Here is an 18,268-nt window from a genome sequence, read left to right on the forward strand (position 1 = left end):
GTCTTTTCTTTTTCTCCCTGGGCTCAGAAAATCTCCACTCACGAAGATGCCAAGTTCTAAATTGCATTATAACTAGTGGTAAAAAAAAGCCTTTGCATTGTAGGTCAAACTAATAATTAATCTATTAATTCATTAATCTGGTAATGAATTAAAGCTACAGTTGGTATCTTTTATGAAAATATTTTTTCTCATATTGGCTCATACTGTTATTGTATCCATACTAGGTCACTGGTTCATAAGACTCAAGGTGCAGTTTGATATGATACAGTGGAGTCATGGTTTGTTTTGTTTTCAATACGGCAAAAAAGCAGACATTGCAGAGAAATGTCCTTGATTTTGAAAATTTTATATAACCAAATTTTATCCAACAATTTGCATATATGATGATCAGTAGTACAGAATCATTTTGTTTTTCCTTTTTTTTTAACCATTTCTAAAAATTTTAAATGTATGAAAACTATCATAATTTGGGCTTTTTTTGTACAGAGCAGGAATTATGGTCTGGCTAAAATGGGCTACTTAAAGCCCTGCAGGCTACAGAAAACCCTCACTTCACACTCAAAGTTGTCAGGACCGTCTCCTCAGGGTCAGACAGTTTGAGAAAACACATTCACACTTTCCAGATCGACATATGATGTGCAAAGTAGCCTTGGTGCGTTTGTTATTGACATTCTGGGATGCCGTGTCACCTTTAGCCCGTTACATGCATTTTGTATTTTTAAGATACGCTTCCGTTTTTACAGGAAATATACAGATTGCATACAGAATAAACTAAATAAAATAAAGAATATATAACGCACTATGTCAGTACAACACTGCAAAAGGATGTTTTTTTTTTTCCTTCACCAACAAAAGCATGTTAGGTTTTAAAAGAAATAACAAAATTCGGCTTTACATTCATATGGGAACATTTAACATTTTGATTTTCATTCATCATTGTTGTAGCCCTATGGTGATTTTTTCATTTTCCAATAGTATAAATGTGTAGCTTATACACTGAATTAAAAAAAAAAGTTTTAACATCTTGTCAGCTATGTGTGTCATACGTCTATGGCCTGACGCCTTTTCCTAAAATTTATCAAATCTCAATAATGATGGCTGGTCTTGAGTCTCCTTTGTGAGGCTAGTTATTGATTCCAAATCCAAACAAAGAAAATGCCTCAAGCGAAAATAGAGATATTCATAGTGTGTGGACAGATTTGTTTGCTTTCACCACTAACTCTGCAAAGTTTAAGTACCATGTAATTATAAATAGCCCACTGCAAAGTAGGTACTTTGATGTAAAACATATTAATGAATGCTCATTTACTGTGCGTTCACACCAAACGCGATGGATGCGATGAACGCCACAAGCTTCCATTCAAAATCAATGTAAATGACGCGAAGACACTCGATGTCGCTTCAGGCGACGCGTTTCAGGCGATAAGAGCAACGCGATAAAGCGATGACGCGTCCATCGCCTCATCGCGTGTGTTGCTTGAAGTTGAAAATTTTGAACTTTTCAAGCGACATCGCGTGACGCTGTGCCGCGACATCCAATCAGCGTTCATTTTCATAAAGAAATTATAAGCAACTAACCGGAGACAGATGGACAGGCGCTCCGCAGCTGGGATGGAGCGCCTGTAGTTGGTGTCCAGGCGGGAGATCCTCGCACCGATACGGGCCAACAGGTCCTCAAACTGGGCCAGCGTCAGCCTGAAGTACCGCTGGAAAAACCGTCATCCAGACGCAGCTCTTGCAGGAGGTGATGATATTCAACCAGCTGTGTGCGTTTCTGGAGGATATTGTGAACCCAGACACGGCGGTGTTTGGGTCTCCAATCCAAATCAGATGTCCACAACAGATAAAGAGCTACGGTAGTTAACTCAGCCATGGTTGACGAGAAAATAGCAGGAGGTGAAGAAAATTGCGGGAGGAGGGTTGCGTCGCGATTGAAGTTTGTGATCAAGTGACGCGATACTCACGTTACGGACGATGACATCGCATCCATCGCGTTTGGTGTGAATGCACAGTTAGACCTATCAGGAATGTTTATATATTTATATAATGTAGGCGGCATGGTGGTGCAGGGATTAGCATTGTTGCTTCACAGCAAGAGGGTTCAAATCCTGTGATGGGGGAGCCCCTCTATGCTTAGTGTGCATGTTCTCCCCATGTCAGCATGGGTACTCCAGCTTCCTCCCACAGTCCAAAGACATGTAGGTTAACTGGTGACTCTAAATTGTCCGTAGGTGTGAATGTGAGTGTGAATGGTTGTCTGTCTCTATGTGTCAGCCCTGTGATAGTCTGGTGACCTGTCCAGGGTGAATCCCACCTCTCGTCCAATGTCAGCTGGGATAGGCTCCAGCCCCCCCGCGACCCCCAACAGGATAAGTGGTTACGGAAAATGAATGAGGAATGTTTATAAGCGAATTTAGATTAAATAGGCTGTGTTGTGAGTATGTTGATTGATTAATGTCTTCAGACCACACAGTCCTGTAATAATCAGACTCGTTGTGGCTGCACAAACCTCTGGAACCTTTGAGAACTCCTGAGAACCATTACATCCATTTTCCTCTTGAGTGTCTACATATGCCGCCCCCTCCCCCTTCCTCTCTGTGTTATTGTACAATAAGATCTCAGAACGGGAATCAGAGTTGAGCAGAGTTTGCCTTTAAGCCGCTGGACTGATTTCCTCTGTGTGTGTGTTCCCCCTGTGAGGCGGGAAGAGACGAGGTGTCAGCGAGCTGGTGCATAGAACTCAACGGGTTTATGTTCACTCACTGCAGAGCTGCGAGCACATTTCTCTAACAGTCTCTCTCAGTGTGTGTGTGTGTGTGTGTGTGTGTGTGTGTGTGTGTGCGCGATGAGACAACATTTATGAATGAGTATAATTGAAAGTGTGTGTCTGTGTGTGACAGTGTATCTTAGTGTGTGTGTGTTCTTGGTTGAAGGGTTAATTGCTATACCACACACTTGTCAACACACACAAAACCACACACACACACACACACACACATATGCGCGTGCACACACACACACAAAGTAATACAAGGTACATTTCCCAGAAGGCTCCATCAGTGTGAGTGTGTGTGTAATGTAGGATAAAGCTATGACAGCTAAGGGGCCGCTAAGTGATGCTCTCTGCCCCACTGCAGCTTCTGTGTGTGTGTGTGTGTGTGTGTGTGTGTGTTGCTATGGGGATCATAATAAATCTGTCTCTTTCTCTGTACCACTTAACTAGCATACTCTCTTTTTTCTCTTTACATCTCTCTGTACCGCTCTGCCTCTCCTCTCAGCTCTCCAAGTAATTTCAACCCTGAGTGTTTTTTACTGCCGTGATTTAGAATTCATATTATGACACACTTTTAACCTTTTAAACATAGAAGCACAACTGTGGCATTATTTCGGTGGCAATCAAACCTTTCTTTTTTGTTACTATTATTCATCTGTGTGGCAGCTGCACGTAGTACGTGTGGGTGTTGTTGTGGGTTTTTTGTGAACGATGATTGCGGTTGGAATGTTCAGTAAAGTTCAGGGATGCACCAGTTTACCAGCTGAACATTGGTGTAGTGACTTTTTAACAAAACAAAATGTTTAAACAAGTCTGAGGGGCAAATGGGTGAACTTGTTTTGGACGTGTGTTCTGGGCTAAGAGTAAACCAATGTCCAATGCATTCCAAGCCAGAAGAGGTTTTGTACTGAACAGTAAGTTACATCCACTAGTTGCTCGATGTTACTACTTGCTAGCTGTCAAGCTTCTGTGGCTGGAAAACTAACCAAGCTGAATAGCTGGTAACAGTTTGCTGAGCTAGATGCTAGCTAGCCACATTAGTAGGCATGCTACCAGTTAGCTAGATCTGTAGTTTAGTCTCCAGTTGAATCATATGGGTTAATGGTCATGATATGCATGTCAAAGTTCACCCATGTGAACTCTACACTAACTATCTGCAAGGATTTACTTTGCCTACACAAGGGAAGCCACTGATTTCGGCAGTTCTGTTGTAAACTGATTTAGGTCCAAAATTTTGGCGTCAAAAATTCTGTTGTGACCTGGCCGTGATAGACTAAACCCTCTACTACTAAAACCTAAGGGTGCCTTAAATTAGAAATATATGTTGTAGCTATGATAGATGTAGCCTACCTGATCCTATCAAAGGCACAAACAATATACGGACACATCACTGAAGTGCCACATATAACGTTGCGACTGTTGCCTCCATTTCCATGGAAATACACAGGGCCTGGAAACAAATCAGTCACGTCAGTAGACTCTTATATGTAATGAAACCTACATTACTGCCCCAGCAAGTAGGTCAAACCTTAGAAAAGACCTAGCAATGGACCTGATTTCTAGTCCATGTTAAGTCCTCCAGCCAACATGAGCTTAAAACTTTATTGAGAACGTCAGGTTCCCCAAACTAAATAAATACACCATACAGCTGTGACTGTGTGGGGTGGAGTGGGATATCCACCAATCGGAAGTTCAGCGGCAGTCGCAGGTGGCACCTTGTATGGTAGCCTCAGCCACCAGTGTATGAATGTGTGTGTTAATGGGTGAATGTGACTCGTAGTGTATAGAGCGCTTTGAGTGGTCGGATGACTAGAAAGGCGCTATGCGAATGCAGGTCCGGCAGTAGCTCAGTCCATAGGGACTTGGGTTGGGAACCGGAGGGTCGCCTGTTCAAGTCCCCGTCTGGTCCAAAATATGGAGCGTGGGCTGGTAGATGGAGAGGTGCCAGTTCACCTCCTGGGCACTGCAGAGATGCCCCTGAGCAAGGCACCGAATCCCCCCGACCGCTCGGAGCACCTGTCATGGGCAGCCCACTCTGACATCTTTCCACTTAGTGCATGTATAGGTCCAGTTTGTGCATGTGTGTGTTCAGACCTGTGTGTAATTGACAACAGAGTGAAAAATTTAATTTCCCCTCAGGGATTAATAAAGTATATAAAATTGAAAAAAATATATATTACCATTTACATAAACACAAAACCGCTTTGCTAGCTCAGTCTTGTTACGACTAAGATATCTGCTGAAATTTCTTTTTTTTTCCATACACAGATTAAGCTCCCACATCCTCATCACAAGCTCACACATCCTCAAACTTAACATATATTTTTAAGCTAGTAGCACCGTGTCACTGGCACAGCTGATAGAGGATGCCAGACGTTTCCATTCAAGAGCATTTTAATGTCCAAAAGTAAAAATGAATTGAAAAAAAATAAACATATCTACATATTTCTTATCTTTTTGCAATCCAGTGGTTAAGTTCAAGTTCTGAAATTGTTTTATTTAAGTTGGTTATTCTATAAATGCTACTATAAGAGCTGAGAGAAAAAGCCTATCATGAGCATTTGTCCGATCATTTGGTTATAAGATATCCTAATGACCCAAATTTAGGTGGCTTTTTGCTCATTAGCTTTTCAGGTCATTTGAAATTAAAAAAAAAAAAAAAAAAAAAAATCTGAGCACATTCTAAAGCCCAGCATACACTGTACGATTTTTGACCGGATTTGACCCGATTTTTGAGACGCACGACCTGCCGACGCTCGGGCCGGATTTCCACTTCATCGTGCGTCTTTTGCCGCGCAGTGTAGGGGGGGGGTGGGCGAGGGCCGATCATCTGTTCCAGAACCACGGTCAGACGGTCGGATGAATTTCTGACATGTCAGAAATTTTGGTCGGCCGGCACAGACATTCGCACAGTTGAAGCAGAGCCACAAGCCGATTCGCCAACGTCTGTGCATTTATCCCTCAGTGCGCCTGCACAAAGACATAGATCACCATGGTGACGCGTCGGTGGACTGTAAATATGGAGGCCAGGTTGGTTAAGCTGTGGCAACAGTATGAGTGCCTGTTCGACATTTCTTCTGCCACCTACCATGACCGTTATCAACGAGAGAAACACTGGCAGGAGATAGCCAATATTCTTCAGCTGCCTGGTAAGTTTTTTCTGCTCTCATTTTCAAGCAAGCGCAACAAACATACAAGCTAGCGCGCTAGACGAGGTACAACACACACACACACACACACACACACAGAGGGTGCACCTGGCTGTAGCCGGCTTACCTCCAACTCTCGTTGTAAAATGGACAAACCATACTGTCCACGTCTCTCAAGCCATCTGCGAGTCCATATGCGCCGACGCCTCTTCTTTATGGATGTTTCGGCGCACAGTATAGCGCAAATCATCAAAGCAAACCACTTGTCCTGCTTTGTTGACAACATCGGCACTTCTGGAACAAATCGGAGCTTTCAAATGTATCTTTACTGATAGCTGTCAACGGGCAGGACAGTCAGCAGGGGCCGACGAGCCGTTTCACCCGTACAGTGTGAGCTCTCTGATCGTGCTTGATGATCAAAACGTACAGTGTGAGCACATAAATTGTGAGCTTTGGCCGCACATCGCAGACGATTCACTCGTACAGTGTGAGCTGGTATTAACAACAAGATTTTAAAAATCGTACAGTGTATGCTGGGCTTAAGTGTCTTGTTGACCCTATCAGATTGCTTGGTCAGAACTAGTTGTTGTATTATTACATTTTAAAAACCAGGCCAGAGACACAATACAGTAAAACTTAGCATCACTGTAAAATATAAAACAAAGTCAACCAAAGAGCTGAAATAATGACAGCAGCTGAGAGGACTTCCGATTTACAAACTGCTTAGCAAACCACGAACAACAGCTGACAACTTCCAATACGTTGACTAGTAAAAGAGTGAGTGTGAAGTGTTTTCTGACCGACTGAAATGACTTGCTGCTCAGACAGACACTGAAAGAAGTCAATAAAGTATGTTTGTGTGTGTGCTGCGTTCAGGGACTTCCCCGTAGAATAACAAGACCCTGCAGGAGACAAAATAAAATCACTGAGGCATATGGAGCAGCAGGTTGACGGTTGACAGTGTGTGTGTCTCTGTGTGTGTGTTTACACTGTTTTTTTTTCTTGGGTCGTAAAGGGGAGGGTCAATAACAGTTTTGGCTGGATAAAGGTGTGTGTGTCCTTGCAAACAACTGGACTTCTGCCATTTCCACACCTGGCTGCGGTCATGATTCTGGATCATTGCCTCAAACACAAACACACACACACACACACACACACACACACACACACACACACACACACACACACACACACACATTCCCCTTCACGGTGAAGTTAACAGGCTTGAATCTTCAGCCTCCGGCTGCTGAAAACTCACTTTCCCTCCTCATCCGTCCATCCATCCTTTTATTATCCTCACTCCTTCCTTTGCTTCCCTTGATCATACGGCTCTTTCCTGCTCATGTTTTAAGAAATTTCAGAGATCCTTTGACCCTGAATTTGATCTAATTTTGAAAAATACCTCATGTTTATTTTATCTGAGATACAGGTACTGACATTTTAAAGCTAGTTTTCCTCTTATGTCTGTGTGGGTTTCTTGCAGGTGCTCTGGTTTCCTCCCACAGTCCAAGGTCATGCAGGTTAGGTGAATTGGAAACTTTAGATTGCCCTGTGATAAACTGTTAAGCTCCTGGTGTTTCCTGCCTCTCATCCAATGCATGCTGGGATAAAACCCCAGCCCCCGGAGACCCTTAACAGGATAATGGAGTTGCAGAACGGATGGATGGATGAATCATAGGTGCATGGTTGTTTCCTTGTGTGAGCTCAGAACAGCTATTACTGTAACTTTCCACCCACGTGTTGGATGGAATCACGAAACAAATGTACTCTAATAGTCTGAAAAAAAGCGGCTGAAGAAGTGGGGCCCGAGAACAGACCCCTGGGGAACTCTCACTTGTTATTTTTGTCCAAAATGCATCAAAGCATCACAAAGAGTTAACAGCAGATTTTTTACATTAGCAAGTCCTGACCCTTTCATCCTGAAAGTGTTCTTTCCTCATTCATCCTAAATTACTGTCATTACACATCTGTTTCTCATCCTTGTTTTATTCTCATATTTTTCAAATATGTAAGCAGTCATTCTCTGTAACTGCTTATCCTGTTAGGAGTCGTGGGGGGGCTGGAGCCTATCCCACCTGACATAGGGCGAGAGGCAGGGAACACCCAGGATCAGTTGCCAGACTGTCACAGGGCTGACACAAAAGCCCTGTTTCCAACAAGCAGTACGGTACAGTTCTGTTCAGTATGTTTCCACTGTGTAAAGTTGTGGATGAACAGTTCCGTACCGTCCCCATGTTTGGTCCCCCCTCTGTTGGGGTACCTAGCACACAGATCTGGTACTAAAAGGTGGAGCTGTGAACACTGCAGTCTGATTGGTCAGTAGAGGACTCTCACTCTGCTCAGGGCTGAGTTGTGTCTGGTTTTGAGGCTCATGTAACCACTGTTCATACTGTGGAGAGTTTTATTAGTAAACTGTAACTATAAAATGAAAGGATGTTTTGCTGCCTCTCACAGCAGCTGGAGTCTGAGAAAATAAATTCACTGGGCCGACTGCCGGCAACTTTTAAGGTGGAACATTTACTTGTACTGTTACTCAATGTATGAGTTGACAGCATGAATCCATCAGCACACCTTGAATTTCACTGTGACAACTTTGATCATTACTATAGTTTTTGTTGTTTCTCTTTGATGACACAGACTTTTAGTAATGAGTGGATCTTCATGGGTTTAAAAATATGTATTTATGTCCAACGCATTATATCCCAATCCTCACTCAGTGGGCTACGTCAACACTAAACCCCTGAACTTGCCTGAGAAGGACTAAATGCACAAACCCGCTATTTTTAAATATCCCATGGAGAGAGACTCTCACTGCAGCCGGTTCTATTTTGTTCTGAAAATGTCGGTGTGCAGCCTCGTTCTGTGGACAACAAACCAGGAGCAGACTTCCCTCTGTGTTAGGTATTGAGGAAATACAGTGAGTGCTGGACGGAGCAGTGAGTGACAACAACCCTGCCCACATTTAAGAGGACTGTTTGAGGTGGAAACACTAAACAAACCTGGGATCTAGGTACCACGTCTGAAGGGTTACTTTTGGTTCCAAAGGTACCATAGCAAAAGTGTTTGGTGGAAACAGGGCTAAAGTAAAGAGGCAGACAACCATTCACACTCACATTCACACCTACGGACAATTTAGAGTCAACAATTAACCTGCATGTCTTTGGACTGTGGGAGGAAGCTGGAGTACCTGGAGGAAACCCACGCTGACACGGGGAGAACATGCAAACTCCACAGAGGGGCTCCACCACCCTTGGGTTCAAACCCCCTACCCTGAGTTCAACAGAAATCCTCTTGCTGTTAGGTGACAGTGCTAACCACTGTACCACTGTGCCACCCAATATTAAATTATAAAAAGAAAAAGACATGAAAACAGTACAATATATTTATGTTTATTTTGAGATTTTTCTCAGGGCTGTAATTTGATTTGGCCCAGGGTGCAGCAGCAACATAAACCAAAGGTCCATCTACATTTGTTATTACAACCACAGCCATGTAGGTAATGTGGGCCTTCTACTTATAATGTGGTATTTCTTTCTGACTGAGGACAGCAGGAAATCTTTCTTTCCTTCTGATTATTTATACATGGCAGGTTGACAGGCCAGTCTGGGCACACTGGGAGCTGCCCGACTGACTGAACAGCTGAGTGTACTTACATGAGGCACTGTGTGCAGATAGAGGAGAGAGGGTGTTGTAAAATGGCTCAACAGCTTCCTCTAGTGGAGGTTACAGGGCAACACAACATCCACCTTAAGAAATTGTTTCCCTGTGATGTGTGATGTGCTCACTGCAGCAGTGGTTGTCAAACTTTATGTGCTCAAGGCATACCAAAGGTGGAGCCAAATCTCAAGGCTCACCTGTATAGCTGCACAGTAGCCTCTGTAACATGTGTTATCACTTATCATGACATAAATATTTGTTTTTATTTACTTACATCAAATAACAATTGACAACCAACTATTACTCATGAAACATTTATTAACAAAATTATTTAAGAATTCATTGTAAACTTTTTCAACTTACATCAAAGCACCAATAACACATCCATTCACACAGGAAATAATCTAAGAAAATGTGATGTGTCACACACTTATAATTCCCACCTGTGACCAGCGACAAATAGGTTCCCTGTGAAGTTTTTTTTTTAATTAAACTAAATTAATTAATTAATTAATTAGGGGGGTAGAGCCTATCCCAGCTGACACTGGGTAAGAGGCAGGGTTCACCCTGGACAGGTCGCCAGACTATCACAGGGCTGACACATAGAGACAGACAACCATTCACACTCACATTCACACCTACGGACAATTTAGAGTCACCAATTAACCTGCATGTCTTTGGACTGTGGGAGGAAGCTGGAGTACCTGGAGGAAACCCACACTGACACAGGGAGAACATGCAAACTCTGCAGAGAAGGGCTCCCCCACCCAGGTGTGAATCAGGAACTGATTTTGGAATCTAACTGTATTAAAGATTAAAGAGTTTTAAAGCTTGAAGGGGCCTTAGATACTTTTCCCTTTAACTGTCTGGTTTTAAAGGGTTCCCACACATTTTCATGGCCAACATTTAAAAATTTTTCCAACATATTAGATTCAAACTGTATTCAAACTTAATTTCAGCTCTCTGGCACACATAGAGAAAACACAGGGAGAAAATGAAGAAAGGTAGGTGATGACGAACAGAAAATTGACATGAATCATCGGCAGCTTCAGAAAAAATGAATGTGCCGTTTTGTTTCATTACATGGAGGATTATCCTCGGAAGACTGCTGTAACAATTTCATTACACATATCAAAATTGCATGACTTTTCCATACCTTTCAATGATTTTTACTAATTCTATGACTTTTCAAGGTTTTCCATTGCTGTGGGAACTCTGTTATTAGTTAGTTGTCCTAGAAACAACTGTAGAGAAAGTCAGAAATCAACTGTTCTTCTTTTTTTCCTCTGTTCTTTTTTTTTCAGATATCAACATGGCTGGAGAACCGAAGCCAAACAGACCCAAAATCCTGAAGCGATCAGCAGCTTCTCTGTACAGGTACACGCTGCCATTTATTGTGTTGATTGTCTGATAGATCATGGTGTCACTAGACAGATCTTGGAGTATTTCAGGACTCTCCTTTACATGTGCACATTCTTTTAAAGGCCAGGACCTGTGTATACCATTGTGCTTTATGTTTTATGACTGGCTGTGGGGATCTTGTACACCAGTGCACACTATACTACTGCTAAATGGCCGTCTCTGTATGTCCACAGACTTTTGAATTGGTTGGACTTCATACTTAGATTTTTCCGCAGGCTGGTTCCTTCTTATCTGTGTCCATACATGTGTAAAATCCAAAATCAATATGGCCTGCGCTCCCAGACTATTCTATAGAGGGTAGTCGGCAACATTCAAACAGGCAAAAAAGCTTTTAAATAACTTGAGTTGATCGAGAAAAAGCAGCACAATTTGTTAATTTCTCAGTGATTTCTCCTAATTTTTCACTAAATTTGCTGTCGAAGTTGTACCTGTTTACTTAAATTGTTTTTTGTGATGCATTTTAACTGGATGCTGTGTTCACTCGTTTGTGATGTGTGACAGTATCTGTTGTTTGTGTTTATTGTTACAGTGTTCATTCTGCTGTCTTGGCCAGGTCGCTCTTAAAAAGAGTTTTTAATCTCTATAAGACTGTTACCTGGTTATATTAAAAGATAGACTGTATAGGACTTGTATTTTAGGGCCAACAAGAGAATATTAAACCCACAAATGTGTTAACCACAAAAGCAAATGCAGGCACTCATGTGGGACTGAGATCTAAACCACTTTGATTGAAGAGGGCCAAGGCTTTAAAACCACCCACACTGGATAACAACACCCTGGGGAAGGTGGGGGCTGGGACCTGTAGGTGTTTTATTAACAACACCCTGAGGCAGTGTTAGGCTGCTATTTTTAACATCTCAGCTCCCTTCAGTCTTCAGTTAGACAGTCTGACTTACATTTCAACTTGTTTATGGTAGAACACTATGTCTGATTTTTTTATTTCTCAAATACAAAACCCTACAAAACAAGACTTTTATTTTAACCTCAGATACTTTGAACGGTTATAACTGTATTTTCAACCTGGACCCTTTTCTCCGCCCATGTTTTTCTGTCGAAGAAACTAATGGAGATGGCGGTTTTGAAACTGGTCCAGTATTGAGCAAAATACTAGCTGACAGCAGCAAAACAGGCTGCTATATAACTGCAGTGGCATGCAAAAATGTGGGCACCCCTGGTCAAAATTCTGTTGAAGTGAATAGCTAAGTAAATAAAATATGAACTGATCTCCCAAAAGGCATGAAGTTAAAGATGACACATGATTTTCAACACTGTAAGCAAGATCAGTGTATTATTGTTATTTTGTACAATTAAAGAGTGAAAAAAATGAAAGGAGCACCATGCAAAAGTTTGGGCACCCCAAGACATCTGAGCTCGCAGACAACTTTTACCAGGGTGTCATACCTTATTTAGCTTGTTAGGGTTCTGGCTTGCTCACAGTCATCGTTAGGAAAGCCCAGGTGATGCAAATTTCAAAGCTTTATAAATATTCTGACTCCTGAAACCTTGTCCTGTCAATCAGCAGCCATGGGCTCCTCTAAACAGCTGCCAAGCACTCTGAAAACTAAAATAACTGATGCCCACAGAGCAGGAGAAGACTATAAGACGATAGCAAAGTTTTCAGGGAGTTGTTTCCTCAGTTCGTAATGTCATTAAGAAATGGCAGTTTACAGGAACTGTGGAGGTCAAACTGAGGTCTGGACGACCAGAAAAACTTTCTGAGAAAACTACTTGCAGGATTGCTTAAAAAAAAAAAAAGGCAAATCAAAACCTCCGTTTGACTGCAAAAGACCTGCAGGAGGATTCATCAGACTCTGGAGGGGTGGTGCACTGACTGCCCACACTGCGGTGACACAGAGCTAGACTCACAAGTCAGTCTTTAGACGCTTTGCTTAACTATAGACTGATGTCTTTCTCCCTGATTTTGTGTTTAGATGGGCGGATACAATTTCAGAGTTTAAAAAAACTCCCTACATTGCAGAACCAATAGTAAATCTGCAGGGCAGTTCTTCGGTGGCTCACTGAACTCTTGTGCTTGTAAATATAGTCCGACTAGAAACACGTGTAGCGGTACAAAATGGCTCAAGTCACTGTAAGTCCTTCTTTTCCACAATCTTGTGGACTGAGCACACATTTAATAAAACGGAGTTAAATCTCTCAGCATCCATTTTCAAGCTCTCTGTGTGTTTGTGTCCTTGCAGACGAGAAAAGGGGGAGAGCACATTTCCAGGAGGGCGTGTCCTTTTCAAAAATGCAAGAGGCGTTGCTTTGTTGCCGGCTGTTTTCGCCGGTGTGCTAAACACACTTTAGAAAGGAGTGTCCCCAGACTATCAGAAGGCGGAGATCTCTGATTGTCGGGTGGCGAGACTAACACAGAGCTAGTTGGAAATTGGCAAATATTCCCTCTAATAACTGATTCTGAACACTGCTTTGTCACACTGTCACACCGCATTGCTTGGATGCACAAAGTGAACTGGATACAGCGTGGGCCCCCCAGTCATTCCTATGAAAGTTGCCTGGTGGCGCAAAAAGCCAAATAACCAAGTGGCTAACTTCCAGTTTAGCGTTCTGCTAACCTGAAGGGGGATAAAAATGGTTTAATTGCGCAGCTCTTCTAGACATTCAAAATGTTATCAGACCAAATGGATTTTGGGACCCATGGTGTTACGTGACAGACCCGGAAGTTTAATTCCACATTTGACCACTATGTAAAATTTGCTTCAAAGCCCAGCCCTGTTCTTGGGCGCTTGCTGCAAAAAAAGACGAAAAAGACTGGTTTTTGGTGAACGCACTTCCAGCATTTTAGAGCTGAGAATACTGCTTATTTCTTTATTATAAAATAAATTTTAATGTACTTGGCAATTTTTTAATCATTCGAATTTGGCTGGGGGGTTAACAACTTTTGTGGTGTGGCAAACTTTGAATGCATATTTATGTTTGCTTCACCTGGACTGTAAAAACTCTGTAGAGCTAGCTGATAACTCCTTTAGGCTTTATCACTGTAATTCATTACTTAAACTGGATTTATACTTCTGCGCTGAATTGACGTCGTACCTACACTGTAGCCTGATGTACATCTCCCCAAAAATGTAACTACAGGTTGCAGAGATGCAGACCTCCTGCCTTGTAAGCTGAAACCATTTCCCTCAGTGGAAACAAAGCTTTTATTTACTTTAATTTCCCAAATAAAAAACAGTAAATTGTGAAGACATTAAAGCCTCCACAAATAGCATTTTAAGTCTTGTGTGTGATTTATCCTGGCTTCATATGAGCAGAGGAAATCTCTGCTCGTTGCTAGGCTAATTTATACAATGTAAAATGCCATAGGCTTGTGCTAATAACGTTAGCATGTTATATGTGTTTGGAAAACGTGTTTAGTATAAGACAGTTGTTCTTTGTTGAACCCTGTGAGTTGTAATGGAGCCTAATTTCGTAACGTTACCTTTGTTAAATGCTGCTGTTGTCCCTGGCTTCATATGAGTAGGGGAAATCTCCCCTAGCTGCTAAGCTAATTTATACAATGTAAAATGCCATGGGCTTGTGCTAATAAAGTTAGCATGTTGTATTTGTGGGGAAAATGTGTCCAGATAAAGACAAGTGTTTGTCTGTGAATGCCGCGAGTTATAGTGAAGCTGATTTGTGTACTTGTGTTTGAACTCTATGAAGCCGTGTTTAATATGTGTTTAATGTGTGTTAATTAAACTTCACAGCACTGATAAATACAGATGTCAGAGTGGGGGAGTTCTTATTTTTTACATCATTTACAGCTACATAGTTCTACAAGGTTTTTATTCTTTAATTGAAGAACCCCTGACTTCACTGTGTCCCCCTCCACTAAATGCTCTATCCAGGACATGTGTGCTAACACTTCATGCGTAGCCTACTTGCAGCACTTGTAAAACGTGTCAGAAAACATTAAATGTTCTGAAGGCCTACATCATTCTCAAGAATCCAGTTCCTGTTGCCAGGTTTTCTTTTGACATTGTCATATTTATGGCTTTCTTTCTGTCTCTTGGGGTGAAATGAAGTATGTGGTGGTTTTTCTTTGTCTCTCCCACACAGCTTGTGATTATTGCCTTTTTATGCAAATTTTTTTTTTTTGCATTTGTGCATGCATGGAAACCCCTGCCCAAACACTTTTGTTCCCATGTGTTGTTTTTAGTGTGGTTTCATGCCTGTGTTATGAAGAGCGTTGTATCACATTTGTTTTGTGCAGTCACTGTGTGCTTTTGTGCTTCTTCCCAGTGGCTATGAGTTTGACTACGATTACTACAGAGAAGACTTCTATGACAGGTAAGAGAAAAGATGGTACTTGGGGTTCATCCAGCATTCTTCTCTCTTTTAGAGCCAGCTGGGCTGTCGTTAGGGTTCGAACACATGGACTGTTGGCTCTGGTGTTTATAGCTATCAACAGAATGTTTATCATGTTAACCTTTCAGAGACCTGAGGCAGACTGAGGCCAAATGTGTTAAACATGCTGAGCCACAACAATGGAGCAAATCTGGTGTTCAAGCTTGTTTTGTTTTTTTGACCTGTTAAATTGACCTGTAGCATATCTTAAACAGTGATTAAAGACGATTGCTCAGGGGAAGGAATAAAAGGAAAGCAGGCGATACTCATTCGCCAAACACGCCAAGTAAATCAAAATTATGATGTCCTGAGTTCACTGCCATTGTAGCAGATGAGCCGTGTGTGTCTTTTGTCTAAAAAGCCAAAAAGTTTGGGCAAAGTTTAATTTGTATTTTTTATCTGCACTACAGTAACTTCAAAATAAGAGCATGCCGGTATAAATAATAAAATAAAACAATTAAAGACCAAAGTTCAACTGGTTTGGTCTTTAATTGTCTAAAAACGTTTGAAATTGTGGAATTAACATGCACTCCACCATGTGAGCATAAATATAACAGAATGTAAGCTTGAACACAAAAAGTTAAAATAAATTGTTGAACAGAGGAACTTGCTCTGTGTGGAGAATATCAACATATTTTCACCAGTGTTTCTCACAGCTCCAGACACAGCTTACTAGTGTTTGACTTTTAAATTCTCTCAAGATGTAACACTAGTTTATACAGTGTAATGTAGCACAATGCACATATCTGTTTATTTTTACACACTTACAGACTCAACACAGTGAAGATATATATTTATTCTTAGTATCTTAAGCACTAGTGTTGACATTGTAGCATAATGTGTATTTTAATTTTTTTTTGATTGTATTTCATTACATTATATTTACATACTTACTCCTGTTCTTACTGTTCATAATTCTCTATTCTTTACATTGGAGTGAGTGTAATGAATCACATTTTCCTCTCGGCGATAAATAAAGTATTAAATAAAGTATTTCTGATTCTGATAATAAAATACAACATATCAGTACATTTAAAAAAATAGCTGGGGTTAATTTGTAAATGCATTCATTTTTATATAACAGAAAATATTTTGGTATAAATCCAGCTATGTCTCAAATATTTTGACTTTAATAAAAGGGTGTGCGGAGATGACTAAGTGAGCTCCACAATTTGGAGACTAATATGTTAAAATGGATGTGGTGGTGAGTGAGAGACCAGGATGAGCACATGGAGCGTATGAAAACATGTTTGGGAGGTTGGTTATTGTTTTAGGAATTATTTATGATACTCAAAGAAATAATAGAGGGAGGAGGAAGACAAAGAAAATAGACAGATGATTCTTTTGGGAAATGCTGCAGAGTTGTCTTTGAGGTCGAGTGAAATTGGGATGGGGCACCACCAGCTGTTGCTTTGCAGGTGTGTGTGTGTGTGTGTGTGTGTGTGTGTGTGTGTGTGTGTGTGTGTCTCTGTGTGCACGCTGATAGATCAGTAGTTTTCAAAATTTTTGACACCAAAGGTTGAGCCAAAATCTTGAGGCACATCTGTTTTTATATCTGTGCACAACAGATTCTATAATGTGTGTTATCACCCTTATCACGACATAAGACAATAAAAATAAGATAAAATAAGATGTAGCTTTTGTTTTTTGTTTTTTTGCTTTTCTTTCGGCGATAGGTCATCTTTGCTGGTGTTTTGCTGCAAGTTGCTCCGCTCAGTAAAGCAATCCACTGTCCCACTCACAGCTTTCTTCTCTTAAATGTTATCATCCCTCACACTGGCGGCCGATCGAGGCTTTTGATGTGCCACACTAATAATTCCTACTCGTGAAGGCAACAAATAGGTTCCCTGAGATTTAAATTAAATTAAATTACGTTTTTTAGCTGGAGTTTGCCTCTTTATTAGGAAATGGGTGCACACCACATACTGATACAGTCAATTAAAAAATAATTTACAGCTTTTTGAATAGGCCCAGTTGAATATTGCCATAATAATGTGAGGTTATCACAAAATCCCATGGCACGCCTGGATTGGTATCACAGCACACCGTTTGAGAACCACTGCACTCGAGGGCTTTGTCACTTGAACATAGAGACATGGTGTTTTTGGGCATTTGCTGAAACAGCAGATGAAGCTTTTCTTCTTGGATGGACCGTCTGAAATCCACTAAAAACAGTTTCATTCACATCTAATTGCAAAATAGGGGTCTCCTGGAACCGATCTGGAAAAAGTGAATTGTATTATTTCATTAATTAAATAATGTTTTTAATAAATACAACAAAGGACACCTGATGTAAATGTATTGGTGTCCCCAGATTTTTTTTCATAGGGGTAACGACAAAACCAAAGGCTATAACTGAATTTGGTGGCACAGTGGGAAAGTGGTTAGCACTGTCATCTCACAGCAAGAGGGTTCTGGGTTTGAATCCGCCGAATCCCTTTGCATGTTCTCCCTGTGTCAGCGTGGGTTTTCTCCAGGTACTCCAGCTTCCTCCCACAGTCCAAAGACATGCAGGTTAATTGGTGACTCTAAATTGTCCGTAAGTGTGAATGTGAGTGTGAATGGTTGTCTGTCTCTATGTGTCTGTCTCTATGTGTCTGATATTACCATTTATCAGCATGTGTATCAGGGGCTGTACCCATCTTAGAATGATATTAGTTGAATGAGATTCAGCCATTCAGCAAACAGCACTAACGACAGATCAGAAATGTGAAACAACATTTTTTGCCGACACTAGATATCAAACAAAAGCCAGAATCTGTGTTGTATTAAGTATCTGTGAGCTGTAAATTCACATCCCCGAAGCAGATGACAGAAGATAATATTATCTCGGTGCCTTAGGATGGAAAGTTTCTCCTCTGTGCCGCTGCATCGTGTTCGCAGTTGTCTGTACCAAAAAGTAGTGTGAAAGTCACAAGCT

General features: G+C 41.3%; 1 protein-coding gene across 2 annotated transcripts in view; it reads left to right on the plus strand.

The window, feature by feature from the left end:
• The window catches only part of raly (RALY heterogeneous nuclear ribonucleoprotein), a 225,434-nt gene that overhangs the window by 136,931 nt on the left and 70,235 nt on the right, over positions 1 to 18,268 (plus strand). For both annotated transcript variants that reach the window (XM_033626156.2, XM_078171230.1), the window contains exons 3-4: positions 10,884 to 10,956; positions 15,244 to 15,291. In XM_033626156.2, the coding sequence (XP_033482047.2) occupies positions 10,884 to 10,956; positions 15,244 to 15,291 (121 nt within the window). The remainder of the gene's footprint in view (positions 1 to 10,883; positions 10,957 to 15,243; positions 15,292 to 18,268) is intronic.

The sequence above is a fragment of the Epinephelus lanceolatus genome, chromosome 1, assembly GCF_041903045.1.
Source record: "Epinephelus lanceolatus isolate andai-2023 chromosome 1, ASM4190304v1, whole genome shotgun sequence".
NCBI lineage: Eukaryota > Metazoa > Chordata > Actinopteri > Perciformes > Serranidae > Epinephelus > Epinephelus lanceolatus.